This window comes from Mastomys coucha, unplaced genomic scaffold (assembly GCF_008632895.1).
Source record: "Mastomys coucha isolate ucsf_1 unplaced genomic scaffold, UCSF_Mcou_1 pScaffold20, whole genome shotgun sequence".
Taxonomy (NCBI): Eukaryota; Metazoa; Chordata; class Mammalia; order Rodentia; family Muridae; genus Mastomys; species Mastomys coucha.
In genome coordinates, this window is record NW_022196903.1 from 97,293,939 (window position 1) to 97,321,484 (window position 27,546).

Below are 27,546 nucleotides of genomic sequence, written 5' to 3' on the forward strand. Positions count from 1 at the left end.
TACATCTTCACAGACACTACAGTGGACTGGAGGAATGCACGCATTATGGTTCTAGTGAGGAGAAAAAAAGAGTGTATAAAACCCCAATATGTAGTAGGTCCTGTTTTCCCAAACAAAAAGTTTAATGGAGTTGTTATTTTATATTATGGAAATAGGAGAAAGAAATTATTTATTGATGTGGGTTAAACTAAAGTTTTTTGAATTGTTAACTCTCCTCTCAACAATTCTAGCCCCAAATTATTTTTTTTCCTACTGCCTTTCTGTTGTGGCATAGCAAGTGTTTGAGATTGAGAGCCAGATGATGTTGGATATTCATTTTTCTCTAAAACTGATGTTTACAAAGCCTTGCAAATGCTGATATTACAGGTCATGAGCAGAGAAAATGTTATAATGTCTCTGGGCCATATCCAGTGGCATTCTTTGACTCTTAATAAGTGCTCTAAAATTTTAGGTGCTCCAATTTCCAAAAGATAGTTTCAGGATCAACAGTAATGTACTTAAAATGTACATTACATGATTACATGATTTCCTTCTAATTTTTGTTGGCCCCTCCCTCCTAAATTCAGAGGTACTCTAGTCATTATTATTCTTTAGTCACTAGTGTTTTACACACACACACATACACACACACACACTAAACGTATAAGCTGTTAAATCTGTTCTGTGTTCCCTGGGTGAAATGTTTCTAGGATTGATCTCTAGTCACAAATAGATTGAAAATGGAAACAACCTAAATGTGGTTCAACTGATAAACCGATGATGACAGTATGGTGCATAATGAAATATGAAATTTGTGGGTAAATGATGTAACTAGAAAATATAATATTTAGTGAAGTAACCAAGACCCAGAAAGACAGACTTCACTCATCTCTCATGTGCTGTCACTAGCTCCAAATCTTCAAAGGTGAGTAAAGATCTACCAGAGTAACCAGAAACCAGGGAGTAAAAGGGAGATCATATAGAAAGGAAGAAAGTAGACTAGACTTCATTGTCAAAATATTGCAAACTTGACAATTACACTGAAGAAAGAGAGGAGGAGAAAGGGAGGAAAGAAGGATTAAGTCTTGTTAATTGAGGACTCGAAATGGCTGAATGATAATGTAAAGCACACAAAATAATCGAATAGATCCAAAAATAATGGAAAGGTGGGAGAGTGAACCAAGAAAAACGTTGCCAAGAGAGAAATCAGGGCCAGTTTGAGCCTAATTGTTTCCCTCTGCACTGGTTAACATCTGGATGCAGATGATGAAGTGTAAGGCAGCTCACAGTAAGAATCAGATGTCAAACAGGTCGCTTCCAATCTTTTTATGGTCAGGAACAACTATAGGCAGTAGGGCAACACAGATTTTCATAATATTTATTTGAAAGTATCACTTGAAAAGATGTTGAAAACGCAAGTGTCCAAAGTGTCATCCGTGTAAATTTGAGCCAAATGTAAAGATACCAGTGAACTATTGTTCACCCTAAATTGGTCTTAAAATATAGATACTGTGTGACACATTTAATAAATGGTTCATAAATATTTTATATTCTGCTCTTTATCATATTGGCATTCTCTCTTCTCTTTCAGATCATCCATTTCCTGGTGACGTTATGTTCCCCAGGGAAATCAGTTTTACAAACTTACAGCCAAATCATACTGCTGTATATCAGTGCGAAGCCTCAAATATTCACGGAACCATTCTGGCCAATGCCAATATTGATGTTGTAGGTGAGCATACCCTTTTGCGGCTTCTCTGACTGGTTCTGAAGGAAAAGCCTCGAAGTTTTAGTAACAAGTACCTGCTTTTTTTGTGTGGGTGGGGTTGTTAGATCCAATGTGGGAATGCATGTGTTTGTGTTCGTGTGGAGGCCAGAGGACAACCTCAGGTACTATCTGTTGTGTTTTATAAAAAAGGAGAACGAGGACCTGTTTGACGGAGAGCGGTATGGTACAGTGGGAGGGGTGCCTCGGTGGACCCATGTCCTCATGGGGCATGGGGAGGGAAGTTGAGAAGGGAGCAGAGAAAGAAAGACAGACAGGAGAAGGAGCAGAGCTGGAGAGGGGGATGGAGAGGGAAGAGAGGAGAGGGGAAGAGAGGAGAGGAGGAAGAGAGGGGTAAGGTACGGGAGGAAATGGGGAAGAGGGGAAAGGCTGGTCAGAACACCTGAAGAGAGTTTGGAGTCGGGGAAGGGGAAAGAGGAAGAAAGGCCTAGGGAGAGAGGAGAGTCAGAGAGAGCAAGGGAAGGGCCAAAGAGCCCCATTCATAGTAAGCCAGGCCTACCTGGCTGTTGCCAGGTAACTTTTGGGCAGAGCCTAGAAGGAGAGCTAACACTTCCTTATTTTTGAGAAGGTGTCGGTCTACGGTCTGCAACTTATCAACTATCCTTCTATTATCTGCCAGTGAGCCTCAGGAAATCTACATGTTTCTTAATCCCCACTGGCAAGATTACAAGATTGTGCCTTTTTTTTTTTTAAACACAGGTTTGGGGAATAAACTAATGCTTGTATATCAACTTCTTTCAAGTTCTTCGATGACTCCAGTCCAAAGAATCAACTGAATTTTGGACACAAAACTGTGGGCAAGAAAATCAAAGCATTGTCCATTTTATTTACAGTCATTGGGTCTCATACTGAAATTACTCTTTCAGAATGTGCTGAATTTGTATAATATTGAAATTCAGGGATACATACCAAAATGTTCAGCAGTCATCCATTCTTATAAATATGCCAAGGACATAAAAAATATCCTCTGTACCTGATGCTTGCAGAAAGGTTTAAAACTTATTTTTATTATTTTGACTAGATGCTGTCCCACTGATAAAAACTAAGAATGAAGAAAATTATGCAACAGTAGTTGGGTACAATGCTTTCTTACACTGCGAGTATTTTGCTTCACCCAAGGCTACAGCGGTCTGGTAAGATGCTTACTGTTTTCTTAAGGGAGTGGATGTGAGGGATTCTTGAGCCATCATTTGGCAGCCTGAACTGCATCTGTGTTGCTACAGAGAGCCGAAGCCTCTGAGAAATAAGGAAAGACATTTAATTACTCATCTCTCGTGAAAACACTGGCCAGACGTCTAGGATTTTTTTTCACAGGAAGAGATTTACAGAGCCATTTGTGTTCATAAAGAAAACAAAGAATTAAAGTGATTCATAAGACAATTTTAAGGATTGTTTTGTTTTGTCTATGATGGGTCTGTCTATGGGTTGCTGTGGCCTCTGGGCTCTTTATCTTAACCTACACTCAATTACAAACAGGCTTAAGACTTAGGACATCCATTTTGACCTTAAAAATACTCTTGTTGTTTAATCTAAGCATACTGCCATAAGCATCTGCTGTGTTAGTTGCTTTACTGATAAAGTTTGGTTAGTTTACTGTGAAATCAATGCTCTGTTGCTTTACAGGACCTGGAGTAGGTCGGAAGTAGTGAGGACAGGCCGTAGAAGTTCAAAGTTACAATTTGTCAACCAAATTGTGATGTTTTGTCCATTATTATCTGATGTTAACTTTTGATAACATTTGATTAAAATATTGTTTATCTTGATTTCTGAAATACTTTTAAATTTTACATCTGAGGCAAGTCCCATACCATTCTCAGCTTCATCCCCACTTTGTAAAAACCTGTGCCAGCAGCCCATTTGTCCTCTGAACTTGTGAGCACAGGCCATCACTTACTGTGAAATGTACAGGGTTAATCAGGCTGTGACAGGAAATGCTTGGAGAATGGATGAATGTGGAAGAAAATGAGCCCGAGGTTGATAGGGTAAGTGTAATGCATGTCCACAGGAGAGGCAGGACTTCCCGGCTTATAATATTTCTGAATGACCAATGTTCCCCTAGGACAGCAGGAGGTTGGGAAGGTTCATTATCTGTTTCAATTACTAGCTTTCCCGTTTGCTAGCCCAGAGCAATCATTAACGAAAGAGTTCACTATAAATAAGCCAGAAAATATTTATTAAGCTCAGGGGAAACATGTAAAGTGGTACTAGGAGTTACAAGACAGACAGAAGCAATAGCACAAGGAGGGAATTGGGTTCCCTTTAGCTATAGTCTGTTGGTCAGCTCTGATATACATTTCAGACTGTTCTAAGAGAGAAATCAGTCTTCGCAAGAATACTGCAGAAGGTCTACCAAGCACCCAAAGAACGTGTAATTCTGGATGATATCAGTGAACAATATCTGAAGCACACAAAAATTGTGGCCCTGTAAAAAATGACCCAAATCTCCATCTCCACAGGGAAGTGGCTGATGAAACACATCCCCTTGAAGGTGATCACTACCATACCCATGAAAATGGCACACTGGAGATCTACAGAACTACTGAGGAGGATGCAGGGTCATACTCTTGTTGGGTGGACAATACCATGGGAAAAGCCGTCATCACAGCCAACTTGGATATTAGAAGTACTGTTATAATGCTTTTGCCTTCATGACTTCTCATAGGAGTTCAGTTGCTTCTTGTGTCCTCAGATGAAACAGTGTCATTTAAGTTTGAACACTTGTTGAAGTTTCCTTGATCATTTCTCAAAAGCATTTCCTTGTACTTCTCAAAGACTAATATGGCAGGGTGTGATTCCTTGCACTTCTTCTCAAAGACTACTGCTAATATGGCAGGGTGTGATGTTCATGGACTTGGGCCAGTTTAGCAAGTGGTTGTGTATCCTTAGTGGTAGATGACAATCAGCATCTTAAGAAATATCTGTCTTAGTTTTTTTTTTTTCTTATTCTGTGTTTTATTCCAGTAGAAAATTTGAAATACTACCAAGTATCACTTTCTGTCTGAGCGTTTAACAAAATCATAGAAATTTAGTCTCAGGGAAAAAAAGCAGCTTGTCAGCTTGGGCAGGCTGTTTTGTTCTCCTTAAACTGGAACCATCTTTGTCAAGCAGCCATTCCTATTCAGTGAAGCCCTGTGAAGCTGCTGATAGGTTTGGCCTTTACTGGCACTTTTATCGTAATAGTCATTAGTCTTTGAGCTTCACAGTTTTGATAGTAGCATTTGCTTCTGCGCTAAATCATGTGATCTCTGACTCACTCACCAATAAACTCCACAAGTAGATATTAAATGTTTACAGCGTCCTCCTTTGTAAGCTCTGGAAATATATCTGAGTAAGGAAGCAGATGCAGGGCCCCCTTTGGTAGGACTTACTGTCCAATTCCACACATCTGTGTGGATAGTACAAGTATGCCAGGACTTCACCATTTTAGTTCAGATTTCTAAATTAATAAGAATGTAAAATTGACTAGCTTGACAATTTTCCTTGTAACATGGTTATACATGTAGACACTACAAAATGAGAAATTGTATTATTTTAAAATTCTAGAAACATTTGCTAGCTCTACTTTAGTTATTTACATTAGTAAACAATAGCAAGAAAATTTTCTAACTTATTAATTGGTTCATGGACTTAAATTTTCTCAGGTTCAATGGTAGGATATAGCTGTAGGACACATTGAATATGGATGTGACAGATCATGACAATTCTGGTTGCTTGGGTTGCAGACAATTTAATAACATCAGCTATATATGCTCTGTAGTTCTAATATCTTTTTTTTCTGACTGAAAACATACAGATGCTACAAAGCTCAGAGTTTCTCCTAAGAATCCTCGAATCCCTAAATCACATGTGCTTGAACTATATTGCGAAAGCCAGTGTGACTCACATTTGAAACACAGTTTGAAGTTGTCTTGGAGTAAAGATGGAAAGGCTTTTGAGATGAATGGAACAGAAGATGGAAGGTAACTACACTGCTATCATATGACATGTAAATAAAGAAAATATCTAAGAAAAAAAGAAAAAAAAGAAAAGAAAAGGCACTGTGTGTGTATGCATGTGCATGTGTTTAAGAGAATACATTAGAGAAATAGTCCTAAAGTTATTCATATTGCATTAAAGTGAAAAAACATAATAATCATTCAGTGTCATTTTCATGTCAGAATTCAGAGCTTAAAATCCTAGTTTTGTTTTGTTTGGTTTTTTTTTTTTTTGTGGTTTGTTTTGTTGGTTAGTTTTTGTGTTGTTTTATGTTTTTCTTCTTGTTTTTGCTCCATCATTTCTATAAAGCATGGTTTCTTTCCTCAGTGCAGGAAACAGAAGCTAGGTGTGAGTCGCAAATTAACTGCATAGGTTTAGGGGCTTCCTGAACCATTGGGAGGACTGGAAGAGCAAGCCGTCAGGGGTGTTGCTAACTGTTGTTCACTGGCATTAGTCTGTCATCCAAGTATTTGAAAAATACTGTGTACCCCTCAGAAACCCTGCTCCTATGTTATAGGGGAGGCCAACTTCTGATACCTTATTGTCTATCAGAACCATGGTTCATACTTCTTCCTAGAAGTCAATGACCATTCCATTATTCCACCCGTCATCCTCACGCAAATCCTTCTTGCCCATAAACCCCCAATTATAACTGGCAGTCATTGTGTTATAATTTATTGCCAACATTAGCTGGTTTGTCTCTAGGAATAGCTTGTTGAATCCTATGCAGATAACAAAATCTGTGTGGTATATTATGTTCTATAGGAGGGTGTCCTGTTTAAATTGCATGCTTTTATTTATGATGTAAGTTGCACTTGTGTTATTTTTAAAACTCAATACAGAGTGAATGCTCATAAAATAGTCATTATACAGACTTAGAAAACAATGACAAGAAAAAAAATGTATAGTTCAGTACAGATGCAAGTTTAAAAGATATTGTTCATCCATAATTGGTTGAACCTGTGAGTGTAAAACTCATGCATGCGAAGGCTGAGAATACATTTCTGAGTATTCTGAACAGGAGTAATACATAAGATAGAAGAAAGTTTTGAGTGAGGTTTGAGAATCACTGGAGTTTAAATGCATCAAAGAAAGAGAGGGATCAATAGAATCCAATAGAATCAAAAGAGTCAGAAATCCTGCTTGTTCTTTTAAATCACATGAAGGTCAGTTCTGCTGCTTCTTGTATTGTCTTTGAGTGGGAGATAGGAAATTATCGTTTTGAAGTCAAATATCATCTGAAGTTACATAGTAACTCTGAAGGTCTAGAAATAGCACAAGCCATCCTTAGATGAGAGCACAGCAGAGTCTTGGTTAAAAGGATGGACTGCAACTTAGTGATACTCAAATCCAAGAGTGGTACTTAATGGACTGGTACCCTCACACTGTCTGCTTGATGCCTTTCAACCACCACTTTTTATAACATGACTTGACAAGAAAGAATATAAGCTGGAGCCTAAGGCAATTGTGAATTAAGATCTGATGGCCTTAGAAAATATAGAAAACAAGTCGTTATTCATTATTCTTTTTGGACTATTCATTCATCATTTCTTGAGTTGGTTCCTTTCATGACTGTTACTATGTTGGCCTTCTTGATAATATCTCTGTATGTGCACATATAACATCTCTCAGTGGGAAGGCATTAGTCTTAGCTGTGGTCCCTAAGTTATTATAGTGTAATTCTTGCCCAACAACAGCTAGTAGTACTGGCTGACAACTTTTCATTTTACAAATTGATATAAGAACGAGGGTAACTACTTCCAGTCTAAAGGCAGTTACATATGATTGAACTTTGTCTTCTATTCTTCAGATTTTTCAGTTTTTAATTTAGCAGTAAAATGTTCAGTTATGTAGGACTGTCACTCTTTCCACAAAGAAAGCCTTACCTACAGTATTTTTCAACCGAACAGCTTATTACTGTGAGTGTATTTTAAATTTAAGGTAAAAATTGTGAGGATTCATGTGGATAATACCTATATAAGTTTAGATTTGAGACAAAATTGATAAAGGATTTATTTTTTGTAGTAAACTATTGCAAACTGGCAAAATACATAGAACTGAGTTTTAAAGTTAATTGAAATAATTTGAAGACTGAAGTGCAGGACTGCCACCTAGTGTTCAAGTACATTAAATGCTTTAATTATTATAGATCTTGGGAGCTAACTCTTAGATGAAAGGGCAATATCAAAAAGGATATACTGTCAAATTCCATTATAATATTCTGGTTCTGTGGAATTGTGTGGGGTTCTAGAATCTTCTTTTCTGACAAGCATCCTCCTTTATTCTGTGTGAGGTTTCCTGCTTACATCGGAAGAATTCTGTAAGCACATCCTAGCTCCATTATCGGGGTGTGCTTCTGAGCTATGGCAGACAGCCCAGAGTTCCTTCACAGCTCATGCGTCACAGATTGTTAGGTTTTGTAATTTTGGAAATTGTGAACCTATTTAATACTGTGTAGTCATGTGTGCGCAATGTAAGACTTTGTTCTCAATCTTCATCAGTGTCCTTCTCCAGTAACAGCTGCAGGGTATGAACTGGTTTCATTACTCTCTTGAATCATTTTCTATGAAGGAGATTGCACTGTGTGTTGTTAATGGACTGTATTGCTGTCGTGGCAGCTGTTCTCACCCTCATCATGTACTTTGTGTTTGCTTCCCTCCCTCCCCACAACAGAATAGTGATTGACGGAGCCAATCTGACCATATCTAACATCACAGTAGAAGATCAGGGTATTTATTCCTGTTCTGCTCAAACTTCTCTTGATAGTACTTCAGAGAAAACTCAAGTAACCATCCTTGGTAAGTGAAAACAAGTGAAGGAGATCTCTGTCCATGCTTCCTGTGACATTTAACTTTCCTTGTTTCTAAGTATTAAAGTCAATGATTCGTGAAGCCTCTGCTCATGCAGGGAATTTTCAATTTTGCATTGTCATCATTGACGTTTAAAGTACAACATCACTTTCAAGTTATTTCTACTCTTCTCATAGAAAAGAAATTAATTAATTCATAATTTCTTTTCCCTTCATGGGAAGTTTTCCAATACCAGCAGGAGAGGAGGGATGCTAACAGTGGAAAGACAACCAAAGGTCTCAATCTACCTGTTCCTACCGTTCAGAGAAAAATGTGGGCACCGTGGAAGACTGGGGCATGCGTGTGTTCAGTGGTGGGTGCTTGATGTTTCTGTTCTATACCAGAAACTTGTCAGAATTCCAAGGGCCCCAAGAAGTTAAGTGAAGACAACAAGTATTCTTTAAAGGAATATATTAAAAGTTTTTAAAGCACTATTTGGTAAAGAGTGTGAACACTTCACCAGTGCTGTCAGTTATTTTTATGTATCACTGACAGAAAGTCAAATATGTCCAAGGCCCAGCTTCTCTTTGAATCATTGCCCAAGAGAAGCAAGCACTCTCACCAAATAGGAACACAGATAAAAGTGCTTTGTGAACTTTAAAGAAGCACACACGTATAAAAAGACCATTATCACTATCATCCAGGTGCATCCCTGGAGAGGAGGGTGTATAGACACACTGCAGGCTTGGAGTATTAAGTCATCTCACGGAGCTGAAAATGGCTGTTGACAAATGATCTTTAAAACCCTCAAAAAACATGGTGCCTGTCACAGGGACCCATCTCTGCTCTGACATCCTTATTGCTCCTGTAAGCTTTTTGCTGTCATGTTACAGCTATCTTTTCTTACTGATTAGATGTTCCAGATCCTCCAGAAAACCTTCACTTGTCAGAAAGACAAAACAGGAGTGTCCGGCTGTCCTGGGAAGCGGGAGATGACCACAACAGCAAAATCAGCGGTAGGAGAGCTTGAGATGACCTTTATCTTTACCTAAGACTCACATTAGTAACATGTCAATTTTGATTACATAATAGATTACATAACAAATTAGATTTATTTATTACTGTATTATGGATGTGTGTTTATCTGTTTGTATATCTGTGCAACCCGTAAGTGAAGTATCTCTAGAGGTACGTCCTGGAACTAGAGATACAGGTGGCTGTGGGCTGCTGTGTGCTTAAAACTGAACCTGGCTCTTCTGTAAGAGCAGTGAGTGCTGTTAACTGTTGAGCTGTCTCTCCAGCCCCAGGATTAACCTTCTGAAAATACTCTTATAAACTGCATTTAATTGGTTACATAATTCTAAGTCTTTGTACAACATGTATTGTGCCTTGATCATACTTCCCTCACACTCCCAACCCTCCCTCCTACTGCCCTTATCCTGCTAGTATATCTGTCCTGTCCAGCTTGATAGCCTTAATTCAACTTTCATGTCTCGTGTATGCTCATGATTATGTGTATATATAAAATCTAAAAATCACCAATGGAAAAAAGACAAAAAAATTTGTTTTCCTGAGATTGGCTTAATTTATGTAACATGGTTTGCTAGAGTTTAACTCATTTCCCTGGAAATGACATTACTCTTTTCTTTAACCTTGTTGTTATATGTTTTGGTGTATGCAAGTTTCTGTGTATACAGATGTGGGTGTGTGCATGTGTGTGAGTGCACACGGGCAATCATTCTTGGGTATCATGTCTTAAGCGCTGGCTCTCTATTGGGTTGTTTGTTTATTTTTGAGACAGGATGTCCCTCAGCCCATGACTTGTCAAGTAGACAAGGCTAGCTGCTTAGGAACCTTAGCAATTCTCTTATTTTCGCTTTTCGAGTATAGGATTACAAATGCATACTACCAACTTTTGTTTATATAGGTTCTGGGAAATGAACCCAAGACTTCAAGCTTTCAAGGAAAAAAAATACTTTTTTCTCCTGTCAGCTCCAATATCATTTTTCTTCCTTTTATAGAAAAGCTTTTAATATTGCAAATAATAAACCTTCAACAGGCTCAATATGTCCTAATGGCTTGTTCATGTTCTTCCCTCAGAGTACATTGTAGAATTTGAAGGAAACAGAGAGGAACCCGGAAAGTGGGAGGAGCTAACTAGAGTCCAGGGAGAAGAAACAGATGTTGTGTTATCTTTGGCTCCGTATGTGAGATATCAGTTTAGGGTCACGGCTGTAAACGAAGTCGGAAGAAGCTATCCTAGTCTGCCTTCAGACCATCATGAAACTCCACCAGCAGGTATGCAAAGTCTAACATCAGATTTCGAACAAAATATTTTATGTTGGCCTGATCATTGTTTTTTAGATGTGTTTGAAAAAAAAAATCAAGTATGTAATATAGGGTTTTAGATTCCTCAAAATAATTTGAAAAGTTTTATAAACTAGCAAAGTACAATGACAGAAGTGTATTTTTTTAGAGTTGTAAATTTGATAGTGAAGAGGAGATCAAAATTGGTGCATGGTGTGTAAGAAAATACTATTCTGAGTAAGTATTCATAGCTAAATTTCAATATCCTGTTTGAAGTAGATTTCATCATGGAAATTCTAAATGGAAGTTCAGTAGATAAAGGAAACCATGGATTCTGTTTCCAAAGAAACACCATTGGCTCATATTAAAAAAAAAAAAAAAAAAAAAAAAAAAAAAAAAATTAAAAAAAAAAAAAAAAAAAAAAAAAAAAAAAAAAAAAACCTTTAAAAATGTAAAACTGAGTCCTACTTTCTTATGAATTCAAAATTTACATATTCCATACCTGTCTAAATTATCAGGATAATTGTATGAATCACCAACAGAGACAATGTAGAATTAGCATTGGGCAGTATCGTGGCCATAATATGGTGTTTTGGTTTCTTCTGAGTAAAATAAGCATGCTGGGGTATAATCAACATTTTTGACTAAGGAAAAAGCAAGATGAAATAAAACTTGAATCTGGTGCTTGTGTGTTTTTAGTTTATACTGGATTCAGTGTTAAAACCCTTGTTAAGATATTTCCAGTAAAATGTTATCTGCATGAATGTATTTCATGCATCTATTACATGCTACTTTCAATTTCATATCTATAAAAATTACTTGTTGATGTTGAAACATAAAGTTCAGATTCATTCTTCTATGGGCATATATTTACAACATATACTTTTATAAATAATTGTGACAGAAAAATACAGTTTGAAAATAAAAATGTTTCTTAAAATAAGCTTCAAATTTTAACTAGTAAGCTTAAATTTAAAATACCTACAGTAAATCATATACTTTCCACCATATACTCATTATAGAATAAGAATCCAGTCTTACTCCTCTTAATAAAATTCATTCTGCAATGCTGTCTTAGATCTTCTTAGAAACTATTGAATTAATAAATACTGTAAAATATTTAATTATTTGGCTTTTGAGGGGTTGGGTGCTCTATGATATTAAATCAACTGGTTACTATGAAGTAAAAAAAATAATTTTAACGCTTGTCATTTCTCAGCTCCAGACAAAAATCCACAGAACATTAGAGTTCAAGCGTCTCAACCCAAGGAAATGATTATAAAATGGGAGGTGTGTATTAATTTGTTAGTTAATCTCTTTCTCTTTGGTACTTGTTTATTTTAAGTTGACTTGCTACCTCTAAAGACACAATAGTATTGTTTTTAAGAACAATGAAATAAGATTGGGGAATCAAGCTACATTTTTGGGTTACTGTCAGTGTTTTAGGACCACAGTGATTGGATTTGCTCTAAATAGGGTTAGAGATTTAGCTCACTGGTAGCTCACTGGTAGCTCACTGGTAAAGTGCTTGCCTCAAATGAATGAGAGCTTGTTCTCAACATCAAGAACTGAAAGACAAACAAAAAGAATGAATTTAAAATGAGTTTTAATTCTAGAAATTGATTTAATGAGAAATTGATCTAGATGGAATTTGTTATGAGAAATTTCAAATTTCTAGTATTTTGCCTCAAATATTTTTAGATACTTTCACAATTAAAATATAGTAAAAAAAATCTTTCATCATATGGTCACCATATGTAAAAGATAATAGGAGACATAGTCTTATAGACTTTTACTTCTGATTCTCATGACAACATCATTTCTCAGCTTTAGACTTAGACACTGAGAATCTTTCCTTCCTCACACTATAGAAATATATCCCCAGCAAAGGTCACTAAATAAAGCCACTCTTTGAATTTGGAAAGACAGTTTATATATGCTGATATAACTTCTACTATCCTATTGTTTTATGATATAATCCCCAAGTTTCTTCTGCAACCAGGAGTTATGTTCAAGATATATGCACTGGGTCTGGGCACCTAGCTGTTACTTGTTCCCTCTATTTTGTCTAGTTATCATTTTCTTAAATTTTCTCCTATTGAAAGGAAAGAGAAATTTCTTTGAGAGACACACCTATCTACAAGTATATGGATCAATATTATGAATGCAGTTTGGAACTATTCTTGTTTAGTACATTGGTGGTAGTAGGTCCTTCAGTAAGAACCATGACCTCTCTAGTTCCTAAATGATTAACTAGGTTTCCAGTACCAATTATGATTTCTCTTCTGCTGAGTAGATCTGAGGCCCCTCCTGTAGAAAGAAAACTACAAGCAACTCAAGAATGCTGAAAATGAGTCTTCCCCATTAAGGGAAATCCTAAATGTTTATTTAATACCAAATAGTCAATCTGAAATCACATATATCCAAGTAAAAATAAACATACTGAGCAAGTTGTATTTAAATATTTAGGTGTGTGTGTGTGTTTGTGTGTGTGTGTGTGTGTGTGTGTATGTGCTGTGTGTGTGTGTTTGTGTGTATGTGCTGTGTGTGTGTTTGTGTGTATGTGCTGTGTGTGTTTGTGTGTATGTGCTGGTGTGTATGTTTGTGTGTCTGTGCTGTGTGTGTGTGTTTGTGTGTATGTGCTGTGTGTGTGTGTTTATGTGTATGTGCTGTGTGTGTATGTTTGTGTGTATGTGCTGTGTGTGTCTGTGCTGTGTGTGTGTTTGTGTGTATGTGCTGTGTGTGTGTATTTAACAATAGCACATAAAGAAAAAAGCTTCAATGTTGAGAGGAAACAAGGCAGGATTCGATGAGAGAGACTGGAGAGAAGAAAAGGAAAATTATGTCATTCTGTTTTACTAAAATTTTATCATATTAAAGTGTGAATTTAGATATTCTACAATGCTTTTTAAAAATACTTCTTGATTGATAGTTTCTGTCCCTTATTCTTAAGCATATTTAAATGAAACTTTAAATTGATTTCAATAGCATAACTAACTTGGAAGAAAATGCATGACTAACCCCTAAACAACAAACAAATGAATAAATTCACTCAGACATAAAGGTAAATTAGGGAATTATAAAGCTCTTCAATTGACATCCTAAATGAGCATAGCTGGGATATTCAACTCCCAAGAGCTAAAGTTTTAATAATATCCACTGAAAATTTTAAAAGAAAAAGAATCAGTACATATTTAAAATGAAACTAAGGAGAATTAAATGGAAAAATAAGGAAACGTTAAGGTGAGCATTTTTAGAAAATGTGCTATGATCTTAGAAATTGGTAGAAGGGTGAATTTTAACTATTCCACCACTCAAAAATGCAAATATATGATACAGTGGAAACTTCTATGATTCTTACCTGTCTTATATTCTACAATATAAACATATTCAAAGCAACATGTGGTCTAAAATGAGTACATATAGTTTCTATCACTAAAATTAGTAAATAAGTTCAAATAGTGTTTTAAAACTATGGTAACTATGGTAAAGTGTCAGTTTCTTCAAAGTGTAAACTGATAAGTATAAACTTGGCTCATGTGTGGCTCCCTCTGTTGTGTGTATAGACTATTTTTTTCAGAACATAAGAAGTGTTACTAACACCAGCAGATGTTTCTCAGGCCCTTCAAAGGACATCTGTTGATTCCAGCTACCTACCTCAATAATGTCTTTCTGGAGACCTCTTCCTTGTTGACAGGGCTGTAAGAGAAAGGAAGGCCAGTGGCCTCTTCACCTGCTTCATCTTTCCTCTTTTGACACTGGGATTTTATAATGTACTTTGAGAATTAGTGAAGTCTTGTTGACTATTACCTCAAAGCAAAAGACAAAATTCCCAGGAAATAAAGAGTTGGCCAAATAGCAATTTTTCTTAACACTGGCACAGTGTATATTAAATTTGGCAGAGAATATTGTTTACTATTTTCCTTGGAGCAAAATATGAGCAAATTCAATAATATTTTTACATGTTTATTATCATTAAGACTGAAAAGTACGATTCTTTTTGTAGTTTGGAACTAAAATCTTTTATTAATGACTAGAGAGTTGACTTGTTGGATAGGAGCACACACTGTTTGAAGGAAGATTAAGGTTTTTCCCAGCACCCATGATGGGTGCCTCACTGTCTTTTGCAACCTCAGCTTCAGGATACCCAGTGCTTTCTTTGTAGACCATGGGCACCTGTACTTACACATACCTACACATAGATATAGATGTATACCATGCATGTAATTAAAAATGAAAACAAATCTTTAAATAATGCTCATATCTTATTGATTTGATAATGTTTAGGACTCTAGTTATTATAAGGATTTAGACAAATACCTATATGAAATATTTTGAAAAATACTTCATAGCACATGCAAATCTAAAAACTAGTTCTGGGAATTATGAGTCATTTCTTGTCTTGATGAACAGTTTTAGCTAATGTAAGTAGTTACTTTGGAATAATTATAAAACTGAAATGATTTGTTGATAAAGCATGCTGCTCTCAATATGATCCAACCAATGCTTCCAATAAGTATTTTAGCCAGTTGTACTGAGTGAAGAAGCACAGTAAACACTACAAGAGCATTTTATATGGCATTTAATCACCCACATACACAAACAAAACTACTCTCGATATAAATCAACTCCCAAGCCTAATGAAAAATGTATTATAAGTGATTTTTTACATAGCTGAATCATTTAAATGACACACTCATATGTGAAACTAAATTGGTGCTTTAAACCACATTATTTTTCTTTCAAGTTTCCCTTAATTAAAAACTGAAATGGAGGGCTGGAGAGATGGCTCAGCAGTTAAGAGCACTGACTGCTCTTCCAAAGGTCCTGAGTTCAAATCTCAGCAACCATATGGTGGCTCACAACCATCCATAATGAGATCTGATGCTCTCTTCTGGTGGTTCTGAAGACAGCTACAGTGTAGTTAGATATAATAATAAATAAATCTTTAAAATATTAAAATGGAAATAGCCAATTTCTAATTTTTAAATAAATCAAACTCTTCAACAAAATCTTCCTAGACAACAAAATAAAGTAGGTAAAAAAGCCATTTTGTGTCAAGTAGTTATAGAAGTATTCATTAGAAAAAAAGATTTACTGCTCTTGGAATTCTCTATAAGTGTGTATATTTTCCAGAGTTAAATATAGCCCATCTCTCTCTTTTCATGGAAGATGGGTCAAAAACGTGTGGAGGAAAGTATTCTGCCTGAGGGGCATGAACTCTTGGTTCATGACCAATAGTTTGTTTCTTTGGTAGTAAAAATGTAGAATATAGCAGAAGCTTAAGAAAACTTAAAAGACTATTTACAATTTATTAGTTATTTATTTTGCATATAGGCATTTATATTTTACCATATATGTATAATTCTAGAGTGTTGACATTCCATGTCTTGAAATAGTGGGAGATTGTTATATAAAATTAAACTAATAAAATGACAAATCTGCTTCTAACTCAAAGAAGCCTTGATAAGATCTCTTTAATTTTTTCTAATAACTCTTAAACTCTTTAAATTAGTTACTGCTATCTTTAGGTCACTATATCTACTAGTACATCAACTAAACTTTGATTTCTGTTTTAGCCTTTGAAATCTATGGAACAGAATGGGCCAGGACTGGAATACAGAGTGAGCTGGAAGCCCCAGGGAGCCCCTGAAGAGTGGGAAGAAGAAACAGTTACAAACCATACACTACGTGTGATGACACCTACTGTCTATGCTCCTTATGATGTCCAGGTCCAAGCCATCAATCAAATAGGCTCTGGGCCTGACCCTCAGCCAGTGACACTCTATTCAGGGGAAGACTGTGAGTGATTCATTCTTAAATCCTTAACACACCAAGAACATTTTCAAGTTACTAATTTGTGTCAACATTTTTGAGTGCATACTACTTGGAAAGAGAATATATTTCCTGTGAGATCGAAAACGACACACTTGCCTGGCAGTTAGGGTTGATCTTGGTCATAATCAAATGTTAGGAAAGTACTTTGTTTAGAGGAAGGACCTATAGAGCTGAAGGGGTTTGCAGCCAAATAGGAGGAAAAACAATATGATCTAACCAGTACCTCCAGAGCTTTCAGGGACAAACCCACCAACCAAAGAGTACACATGGTGGGATGCATGGCTCCAGCTGCATATACAGCAGAGGATGGCCTAGTCAGTCTTCAATGGGAGGAGAGGCCCTTGGTGCTGTGAAGGCTCTGTGCCCAGTGTAGGGGAATGTCAGGGCCAGAAAGCAGGAGAGGGTGGGTTGGTGAGCAGGGAGAGAAGGAGGGAATAGGGGCTTTTTTTTCAGAGGGGAAATCAGGAAAGGGGGTGACATTTGAAATGTAAATAAAGAAACTATCTAATTAAAAAAAAAGAAAGGAAGAACTTTGCCTGGGGATGTAGCTTGCTGATAGAATGTTGGCCCAATAAGCACAAAGCTCTGTGTTGAAGCAGTAGCATGACAAAATGCTAGTGGTGATGGCAAATGTCTGTAATTCCACTGCTTAGAAGATAGGGGCTAAAGGACTGGAAGATTAAAGTCATTCTTGGCTACATGACAAATTTGAACCTCTTGGACACATGAAACAGTGTCAAGAAATAAATAAAGTTGTAAAAACTAAGCAAAAAACCCAAATCATAACAACAAAATAAGTGTTTTTAAAGTTTCAGCCTTTTCAAAGAACCTGTTAAAGTTCTTTGTACTTTGAAATCAAGAACCTGGTACCACCAGCACAAGACTCAAGGAAGGATCCTAATGGTCATGGAGTTTTCAAGGTTTTGTTATATTTACATACCATGTAGAGGACTTCTTAACAACATCTTGCTATAGTTCTCTGGGCATCACTTGCATGCCTGGAGACTTCCTAATACAGATAAGATACACACTCAGATTTGAATATGAAATTCTAAGCATATGCACAATTTTGAAGCAGGTGACATGAGGCAATATATTATTCAGAACTAATAGCATAATAACTGCTGTAATTATACTTCCAAAGCATAAAGGACTGCATTAAACAACTTTGCCCATTAGGACATATTTTTATTTTCTTCTTGCGTCTAGATTCATGTTTTTAAATAAAGAGGGAAAGGTCAATAATAATGACAAACAATCTTTCATTCTACCAGTCTTCAAATTATTGTAATCAAATAAAAGGACATGAAGAACATCATTTATGAGCAGTTTGTCTTGATGTCTCCTTTTTAGCAATCTCAGTTCTTTAGAACAAAATGGCAATGCTGATCTCTTCAGGATAAGCTAAAGTGCATATGAGTTGATCCTGGTAGTTTCTCTAAGTAGCTAAAGCATAGTATATGCTTAATTGAGGCTTACTATTATCCTAGCTATATTTCCTTTGCTATGATAAACACCATGGTCAAAAGCAATGTGGGTAGGAAAGGGTTTATTTCAGCTTACAACTCGTGTTCCATCACTGAAGAACGTCAAGGTAGGAATTCAACCATAATCTAGGGGCAAGAATTGTTGTAGAGGTCATGAAGTAGTCCTGCCTACTGGCTTGTTCTTGGCTTGCTCAGCCTGCTCTTTTGTACAACCCAGGACCACTAACACAGGGAAGGTAGTTCCCACAGTGGGTGAAGCTCTTCAAGATCAGTAAATGAATCTAGAAATTGCCCCATACACTTGCTGAACAGCAATCTATTGAAGGCATCTTTCTCAGTTTGAAGTTCCTTTTATTCTGATTACCCTGGACCATGTCAGGTTGACTATACAAATAACTCAAAATATGGCCCAGACAACTGTTGTTATTAATATTGATCTAATTCTGAAATCATTTCTCTAAGTTACTGAGCTGACTTTTTTATTATTCAAAGACTATTCCAGTAGACATGGCTTTAAATTTCTAGTTGCTTTTGTCCTTAGTCCTGCCACCATTTCTCAATAAGATATAGTAACTCCTGTGGGCCAAGAAAGTCTACTGTAAGAAGAAACTGCTGATACTCTTTGAAACTAACAGCACACACATGATTTCCCCAGGATAAATGTTCTGAAGATCATCTTGGGAATGAGATTATGCTAGACATGCATGTAGGTCATGGGAAGCTAACCAATCTTAAATGTTTTACAGATCCTAGTACAGCTCCTGTAATACATCGTGTGGATGTAATGAACAGTACATTAGTTAAAGTTACCTGGTCATCAATTCCTAAGGAAACAGTACACGGACTTCTAAGAGGGTACCAGGTTAGTACTAGGTTGATTTTTTTTTTTTAATAATTATTATTGTTTTGATTTTACTTCCTAATTGATAACTATTGGATTTGTTTCTTGCCTGAGATTTTAAACTGATTTGAAGAGGTCAACTGACCATCTGGTATTATAGTTGTTGTGTTAAAGTGTTTGCCTTTTCATTGCAGATAAACTGGTGGAAAACAAAAAGCCTGTTGGATGGAAGGACGCATCCCAAAGAAGTGAACATTCTAAGGTTTTCAGGACAGCGAAACTCTGGAATGGTTCCTTCCCTAGATGCCTTTAGTGAATTTCACTTAACAGTCTTAGCTTATAATTCCAAAGGAGCTGGGCCAGAGAGTGAGCCTTATATATTTCAGACACCAGAAGGAGGTGAGAAAATAAATATGGAAGCTGCAATTTATGCAAGTTACTTAATGACCGTATTAAACGGTCCCTTAATTTTTGAAAGTTAATATGCATCTCATAGGAGTTCACATCTGAGTTCCATTAATGTAGGATCTCATTGGGAAGATTTTGATTGTTTTTCCAGACTGTATTAGTTTATAAGCATGTGTATATGGTCTTGTGTTTTCTAGTACCTGAACAACCAAGTTTTCTCAAGGTCATCAAAGTTGATAAAGACACTGCCACCTTATCCTGGGGTCTTCCTAAGAAGCTAAATGGAAATCTAACTGGTTATCTCTTACAATACCAGATAAGTAAGTACAGATTTGAACTGGAATTAACCTACCAATGATTCAATTTTTATTTGAAGAATTAGCTTGCCCCATAATGAACACTATTCCCTATAACAAAAGGATCAGTAAAGTGCCTTACAGATAAACTGACTAAAGCCTTTGTGTGTTTCAATAATAAATTCCTATATTATTGGAAGATGGTCATGTACACCCATCTACTTATTTCATGTATCTGTTTTCAAACACAAATGGTAAATGTGAGTTAGGCCAACAAGGACTACAGGTTTTTCTTTATATTAACTGTTCACAGTTTATTTACAACAGGTCTATGGACTTCTTTTTTATTTTTTTATTTTTTTTGTAAATAAAACAGTGGATACTAGGGAAAGTGTATTTACCATCCATCTCTAACTAGCTTTAGGAACTGTGAAGCATGCCAGAGGGCAGAGTTAGTAAATAATGTAATGGAGATTCAAAGGGCATGTAGGCCCATAATAAGACTGACTTTTCTGGGGTGGATGAATGATTCCAATCTCAAGCAGAAGTATATTTATCTGTGAAGAACCCTTATTGGTAGTTTGCTAGTCAGGCAGATCCTACTGAGAGACTCAGGTAACTCTCCCAATGCAAGCTTCTGTATAATGAGATTGGAAAGGGGTTGAACAAAGGTAGGGCATTTTTAGTCCTCACATCTCTGACCTGTTAACAGTCTTCCAATACAAGCATCATTTCAAAATGAAAAGTAAAGCTTCAGTCACAGTTCAACAATAAGACTTTATGGTCATGAACTAGTATGTAGCCCACACACTGGGACTACAGCCATTCAGTCAGTCTGTCCTGCTCACAAAAGCCAACCTCATCATGTGCCCAAGTGCATTACTCTGATGCCTCTTGAGCTGTCGTGTCTGGGTCACATATGAGCTTTATGTTCTACTGATCTCTGCTGAGCACAGCACACCTGTTTATGCAAATCCAAATGAAATCCAAGAGAAGTAGTGTTTTATTGTTTTTTTTTTTTTCTGGGTGTTTGCTTTGTAGTAAGTGCTGCTTCTATGCTGTTACATTAGACTTTGGAAATATATACTATATTGAATATCAGAATATTCAGAATATAGTGAATATCCAGAATATCAATACTGTATTATGGATGAAGGAATTGACACACATAGACTACTCTAATTTAGTCATACAACATTAAGTTCTGGGTAAGGATGCAAACTCAATTCTGAGTCTGTAAGCCACAATTCTTTCAAAAATCAATTTTTAAAACTGTGGACAGAACTGAAATAATTGAAGAGTTTTAATTTTTCATTTGGTTTAGTGAAGCTGTATCTTATCTTTGAAACTCTATTAATTCAAACATTTGTTTGATCTGTCTGTAAGGTTTAAATTTGATTTAAAATTAATTCTCATAACAGAGAAGTAGTTGAAATATTAATACTTAACAATAATTACTATACTTCTTAAAAATTGCTAAAATTAAATTATTTATTTCTCTATTAATATTAAATGTTGGATGTATTTCATGGAGCATGCCTTTTTTGCTCTTCTCCATTCTAATTAACTACTGTTTGTATTTATCAGAGTTGTATAGACTTTCTCTAGATCTTGTATTGGTTTTACTAATTATTTCAATTGACTCTGTAGTGTTTAATGGTGATAAAAAACAACCAAAATGTTTCTGTCTTTATGATGTTTAGGTTACCACTTGGTTTCTAGATATAATTGCCTTATACAGAACAAGAGAGGTATTTTTATGTAAATAGTAAATGTGTCTCTTATGAGAGCAAATTAGTTTTTTTTTCTAGCTCTTTTCTTGCCATTAGCATCTTCAGTCTTTAAGCATGTCCCTATATCATTTAGCCTTTTCTTTCTTTTTTGCATCTAACACTGTGTTCAGAGCACAGTAGATATTTAAAAACTCGTACTTCATTCATCAGTTCAGTGGTTCATCAATTCTCTATATGCTGAGCTCAGAGATGTCCTGACTTTCAGTGAGTTAATTGCAAGCCTTGGTGTTATAAGGCAAATATGATGCACATTCAGTAAATTGACCCAGTTTAAAATTTTAATGTGTTCTTATTTTGTGATACATTTATAATAAAATTTAGTCCATCTTACTCATTATCCTCTCTCATCCTCCTCCCTTCTTCTCTGGAACACCTCGTTCCCAGGAAATGTCCTTCCTACTCCCATGTCTTTTTTATGTATATGGTCTACTGTGTTCAGTTAAGGCTGACCATGAGTAAGAAGATATTTACAGAAAATGGACAACTTATTTGTGATTTTTTTCCACAGAAATAAGTGACAGTCCTTCCCCTAGTCCCCACTGACTGTCTATATCCCCTCATTGTAAAGAGGGAACTAATGAGACCTTTTTCCTGTTCCGAGACATCGAGAAGCATACCCCTGAGCCGCTAATCATAGTTGCAGTGAGTTCATGAGTCCACTGTCCATGTTATATCTCAAAAACATAATTTTAGAGTATCCTTCCCCAACCTCTGGCTCTTACGGGGCTAGAGTTACGATTGTTCCACAAAATTTACTCACCCTGTTTGGAAATACTATGTCATGAGATGGCCCATTTAAGTTTATCACTGTCTAGTCACTGATTCACTGCGTTTTAAGCAGTTTTGAGTTCTCTACTAACAACTTCCCATGGAATAAAAGAAACATCTCTGATGAGAGCTGAGACTTGCATTAACCTATGGGTACAAAGATAAATATTTAGAAGACAGTTTGATAGCATTTTTTTTAAGCAAAATAACAGTAGTGCATTCTTCCCTAGGGCCTATGACTTCTAACAGTGGATTCTTGGCCAGGGTTACAATAAAAGGGTGTGGAGTCAGCCTCATTTGGTTCTTTAAAGTTGATTATTCCCATAACATACTTAGCATTATTGCAACAATGGGTATACATCACTAGTTAGATCCTTATATAGTTTTCAGGGTTCACAACTTGGTAAGTATGCTGATGACATTTTTCCTCAAGCATCTGGTATAGTACTTTCAGGTACCATAAAACCTGGCTATCAGAGGGAAAGTCTCTGGGCCACTTCCAGCTTGATTTTTTTCCATGGGTCATGATAAACAGTTTTGGGGTCTCCAGTAGTAGAGTCTTACTTACAGTCTCTGGGGAGCATCCAAGAGAAATAGTAAGAGCCGATACTGGTGCTGGGATCGCACAGTATTTTTTATTTTGGTCTTCTCCTAAGCTACCCATATGTAGTTCTGTACTCTCGGATGGGGCTTTGCAGTCACAGCACATCACAACATCGAGTCAGTCAAACAATAATGAAAGTCTGTGACCAAAATTCAATAGTGTACTGCATTGCTAAGTTATTTTCAGGAGACTGGGAATATTAAGTGTGCTTTTTTATTTATGAGGCCTCCAATGCACTAACAATGCAGAAATATTTTGTCACCAATCCAGGAGCATCTATGCTCACTTGAAGCCACATTTTACATCAGAAACCCTAAAAAATATAAAACCAATAATCATTGTGCTTTATTGTTTTTTTTATCTCAAATGATAATACAAATGCAAAGTATTTATATTAAGAATCCAGTGTACATTTAGTAATGGAAAAATGCCTAACATATATAATGAATTGTTAAGGTCATTGTCTCCATTTTCACATGGTGATTCAGAGTCAAATGGCTATAATTTAGATTAAAGTCCTAGCCTACCAGCCACTGAGTCTCATTCTGGGAAGGGTTTTACCATTGCTATAACCTAGTATTTTCTTAGAATTAGATAATAATTCTGTGTACCTAGAAAGAGCTGATAGTGATGAATAAATAACTATAGCAACTTTTTCACTAAATAGAAACAAAACTACAATACACTGTATCTTCAGTTGTGAAGAACCTTGAGTCACTAATTTCATGCATATTTCTTCAGTAAATGACACCAACGAGCTTGGAGAATTAAATGAAGTCAACATTACTATTCCATCTAAATCCAGCTGGCATCTCTCCGACCTCAACGCAACAACGAAATACAAATTCTACTTGAGGGCATGCACCTCAAGAGGCTGTGGGAAGCCAATAAGTGAGGAAGGTGCCACACTAGGAGAGGGGAGTAAGTACATGAGCCTTCTGCATGCTGTGCATTCACATAGTCACACTGAATCGTCTCTGTAAATTAGAAATGATGGACACAGATCTATCTGACCTTCTTTGTACCACTGAAACAGACACAGAATTTCCTATCTTATTTGTAAAGTTCACATTAGTGGATTTCTGAATAACTAAACCATAGCTCAGTGTATAAAAATGTCAGGGATACAAGTTTCTCACCAAGTTAGAAGTATACTTTCTTTGGAGAATACTTTTTTGGTATATATTTTACAGTAAAGGAGTTAATATTTGCCATTTCCATGACTTGATTTATAGTACATGAATTCATTTATCAAGTTTAATTTTACTGTGTGGTGTGATTCGAGCTAAGTAACAATTGAAAATGACTTACCAGTCTGTGACCTCACATGTGCTACAGCTATAATTAAATTATGTTTCTATATTTTCCCTATATTGTAACAGTATACTTTGCAAAATTATTTCTACAATGACAATTTTAGGATTTTTCTTGCTGATCTATAATATCCACAGTGCATCAAGATTGAAATGGGAGATTAAGCTGTAAAACAACGTGTGTTCAATAACTGGAATTTGCATAAAGTTAACAAAGGGAGACTTTTGTAGAGTTTGAGTTGTCAGACATAGGAGGATTTGAGAGAGCAGAAAGGAGGAAGTGGAAGAGGGTAATAAAGGAAACAATTACTCATTCACAAATAGTATATGGCAAATATAATTCTGTTGTGAGTTGTTTTCAGAACTGTAGATTGGGAATGCAATTAAATCTATAGTAGAAATACCAGGAATTAGAGATAACTCAAATCAAATGGAAGAAAATAAAATCATGCATTATTTATTAATGACACCTTTTGATTCACTAAAATTTATTAATCATCACCATTCATTGTATTGCTGTGAGGAATGGTTAAACTCTGAACTTTACTACCAGTTTCTCCATGTTATTGTTCTCATCCTATTTACAAAACTTGGGGTCTGTGGTTTCTTCTCTAACCTTAAAGTTTCTTATATAGGAAGAGTATTCAAATAGCATGTCTCCAAAACTCTTAAATTGAGGATAAATCAAAGACCAAAGATAATGAAGTGCTCACTAATCTAGCAAAACTGTTAGACTTCAAGATGATGAGAATGGTCTAGTCACTAAAGATGAATCTTTCTCAGGGTTGCAAACTGGTATCAAATGTCCAATTCTCAGTAAGGCCAAGAGTAGGGGTTTAAATATACAACTTCCATCTTGTTCATGCAAAATGTCAAGCCATAGGAATGGCTGCTCTTTATGATAGAAGGAACAATTGATAGGGAGAAATGTTAGCCCCATTCTCGACAATTTGAAACATTAAAAAACAAAACAAAACAAAACAAAAAATTGTCCACAGAAATGCCTTAGCTATGCTCTGCATTCTATTATATACATCAGAACATCAAGGCTTGGTTGCATTCATGCTTGACAAAATCATTTGGGGAGTGTAACTCCTGATAGGTGGTTTCATACCGATGCTACATCTTCATTGCATACTGAAGTTAGAAATAAGGTTCTTCAGTGTATAAAGGCATATTTCTTCACTATCCTATTTTGGTTGTTAAACAATGTGCCATACTAAGGTGTTTGTGCTTTTTTCCAGGGATCTGCATTTTCAGTATTCCAGCTACTGCCCTTTCCCCCTGTTGATACTGATTTCTCTTCTGTAGATATATGTTGCCATGCTGTAAATTATAATTGCTTTCCCACTAAACATCAACATAATCTTTGAATATTATACAGTTCTACAGAGGAGACATATCTCTACTGCACTAAGGAAGTTGATGATCATAATTTTTTAAATGACAGTCTACTGAATCTCTTGCTGTAAATATTTCTTCTCCTTCCTTTGATTAGGGACCACATTGTAAGACTGGTATTGAAGGCTTGTGCTTTAATACTTTAGACTTTTGTTTTCTGGTTATCACTCCACTTTGAAGGTGGTTCCCTAATTAAAGAGGAAAGGATGGAGTTAGAATATGCTTTGGCATCATTTCTGGTTGTAAGATAACACTTGTGTTTCTGTTTTTCAAAAGCTTGCACTAAGTGACATACTAATATTTCTGGGTTTTAAAGTAAGAATTAACTCCATTCTGTTATGGTGATACATTCTAAAGGCTTTGCTCCTCTGTGCAACTGGCTTTCTTTCTTCTGTGCCGTCCTTTTAAATGAAATCCATTGTTGCTCAGTACTCATGTACCTAGGTTTTGTTCTGTGATAAAAAGTTATGACCAAGTATTATTATGTTCTGTGCCCACATAACACAGAATTTCATCATCTATCATCCACTATATTCTTGCTAAGGATCTTATCTCATTTTATATGTAAATTTGAAACATTTACCAATTTTCATTTTTATGTTGAGTTGATTCATAGAGAAATTATGCATTTAATGCCCATATTTACACATTTAATTTCAGGATCAGAAATTAATGTATATTAATTAAACTGGGCTCATCTTTATCTGTGACTCTGGGGTTCAGTTATTAAATTCTTGACATATAATTGGTAATTCCTATGGAATTCATTTTTATACATGTTTCAAATCTCAGTGACACCATTCCATTTAAATGTACCTATAAACCTGCACTATAAATCTAGCTAAGGATTCTAAAGTACTTTATATATAAACACATTGTGATGCCATCTTACCAGAATAAAAGCAGATCAAGGCAACAATGTGTATTTAATGAAAATATAGTTAAAATCATGATATTATTTGTAGTCATAAGCCAAGGAGGCTGCATTCAATTTTTCACTAGCTGTGAAAATTTCAAACAATACAAAACTTTATTGAAAGCTTTCTGCTTTTTTGTTTTGTTTTGTTTTTTGAGTCTGTGTTTGGTATTGAGCCATTCACATGACTGGGCAGTTTTATAGTATCATTTTATCAGTAAATGTCCAATAGTTGACATCATTGCATTCATTCATTTTCAACATTTTAAGAGAAAAATCTTGAAATGTTATTTTCTGGATCCATCAATAATTCAAGAGCTATTTAAAATAAAAAATGATGAAATGAATTTTTTCTCCATCTCAAAAAATGATATAATATATAGTTTTTTTTTTACATTTCTCTCCTGCTTTTCAGTGATTGAGATTCACATGATTTAACTGTGTACCTTTCTTAGGTAAAGGTATCAGGAAGATAACAGAAGGAGTAAATCTTACCCAAAAGCTTCACCCTGTAGAGGTACTTGTGCCGGGAGCGGAACATATTGTTCACCTAATGACTAAGAATTGGGGTGATAACGATAGCATTTTTCAAGATGTAATAGAGACAAGAGGGAGAGGTGAGAAATGGAATTGTATGGGCAGTAGTCTTAGGCAATTCACCATATTCCATGGTTTAATTTTACACACACACACATAAATATAAAAGTATAGAGTACACTAAAGATAGAGGGCATAATTTCAGTTTTTTGTTGGCATACATAGCCTTTCAAGATAACCAAAGTGAAATTATGTCATAATGACCTCATGTTTCCCTTACTGGGTTTACCTGAAAGCATTTCCTGCTGATTAACACCTGCTAATAACAGAAACTAAAAGAAAAAGCAAAGCGAACCAGAGCTCACAGAGGCATCATGGTGATCTGCTTGCAACCCGGCAGGCAGCTTGTGTTGTGGCTTGCTTGCCGCTGCTTCTGCCTTTAACTTGACTAGCCTTTCTGATTCTCATCTTCAAAGCTAAATGCAACTGGAGAAAGTATCTTCCCTAG

At 35.9% G+C, this 27,546-nt stretch overlaps 1 protein-coding gene across 5 annotated transcripts in view; it reads left to right on the plus strand.

Moving 5' to 3' along the window:
- Chl1 (cell adhesion molecule L1 like) overlaps positions 1 to 27,546 on the plus strand; it is a 207,346-nt gene that overhangs the window by 170,334 nt on the left and 9,466 nt on the right. For 4 of the 5 annotated variants that reach the window (XM_031382773.1, XM_031382772.1, XM_031382775.1 and 1 more), the window contains 14 exons: positions 1,571 to 1,711; positions 2,787 to 2,898; positions 4,222 to 4,388; positions 5,559 to 5,724; positions 8,414 to 8,538; positions 9,444 to 9,545; positions 10,630 to 10,827; positions 12,056 to 12,126; positions 16,416 to 16,638; positions 18,908 to 19,023; positions 19,197 to 19,401; positions 19,608 to 19,730; positions 23,613 to 23,792; positions 26,957 to 27,118. In XM_031382773.1, the coding sequence (XP_031238633.1) occupies positions 1,571 to 1,711; positions 2,787 to 2,898; positions 4,222 to 4,388; positions 5,559 to 5,724; positions 8,414 to 8,538; positions 9,444 to 9,545; positions 10,630 to 10,827; positions 12,056 to 12,126; positions 16,416 to 16,638; positions 18,908 to 19,023; positions 19,197 to 19,401; positions 19,608 to 19,730; positions 23,613 to 23,792; positions 26,957 to 27,118 (2,091 nt within the window). The remainder of the gene's footprint in view (positions 1 to 1,570; positions 1,712 to 2,786; positions 2,899 to 4,221; positions 4,389 to 5,558; positions 5,725 to 8,413; positions 8,539 to 9,443; positions 9,546 to 10,629; positions 10,828 to 12,055; positions 12,127 to 16,415; positions 16,639 to 18,907; positions 19,024 to 19,196; positions 19,402 to 19,607; positions 19,731 to 23,612; positions 23,793 to 26,956; positions 27,119 to 27,546) is intronic. The other variant, XM_031382776.1, reaches the window with a different exon arrangement.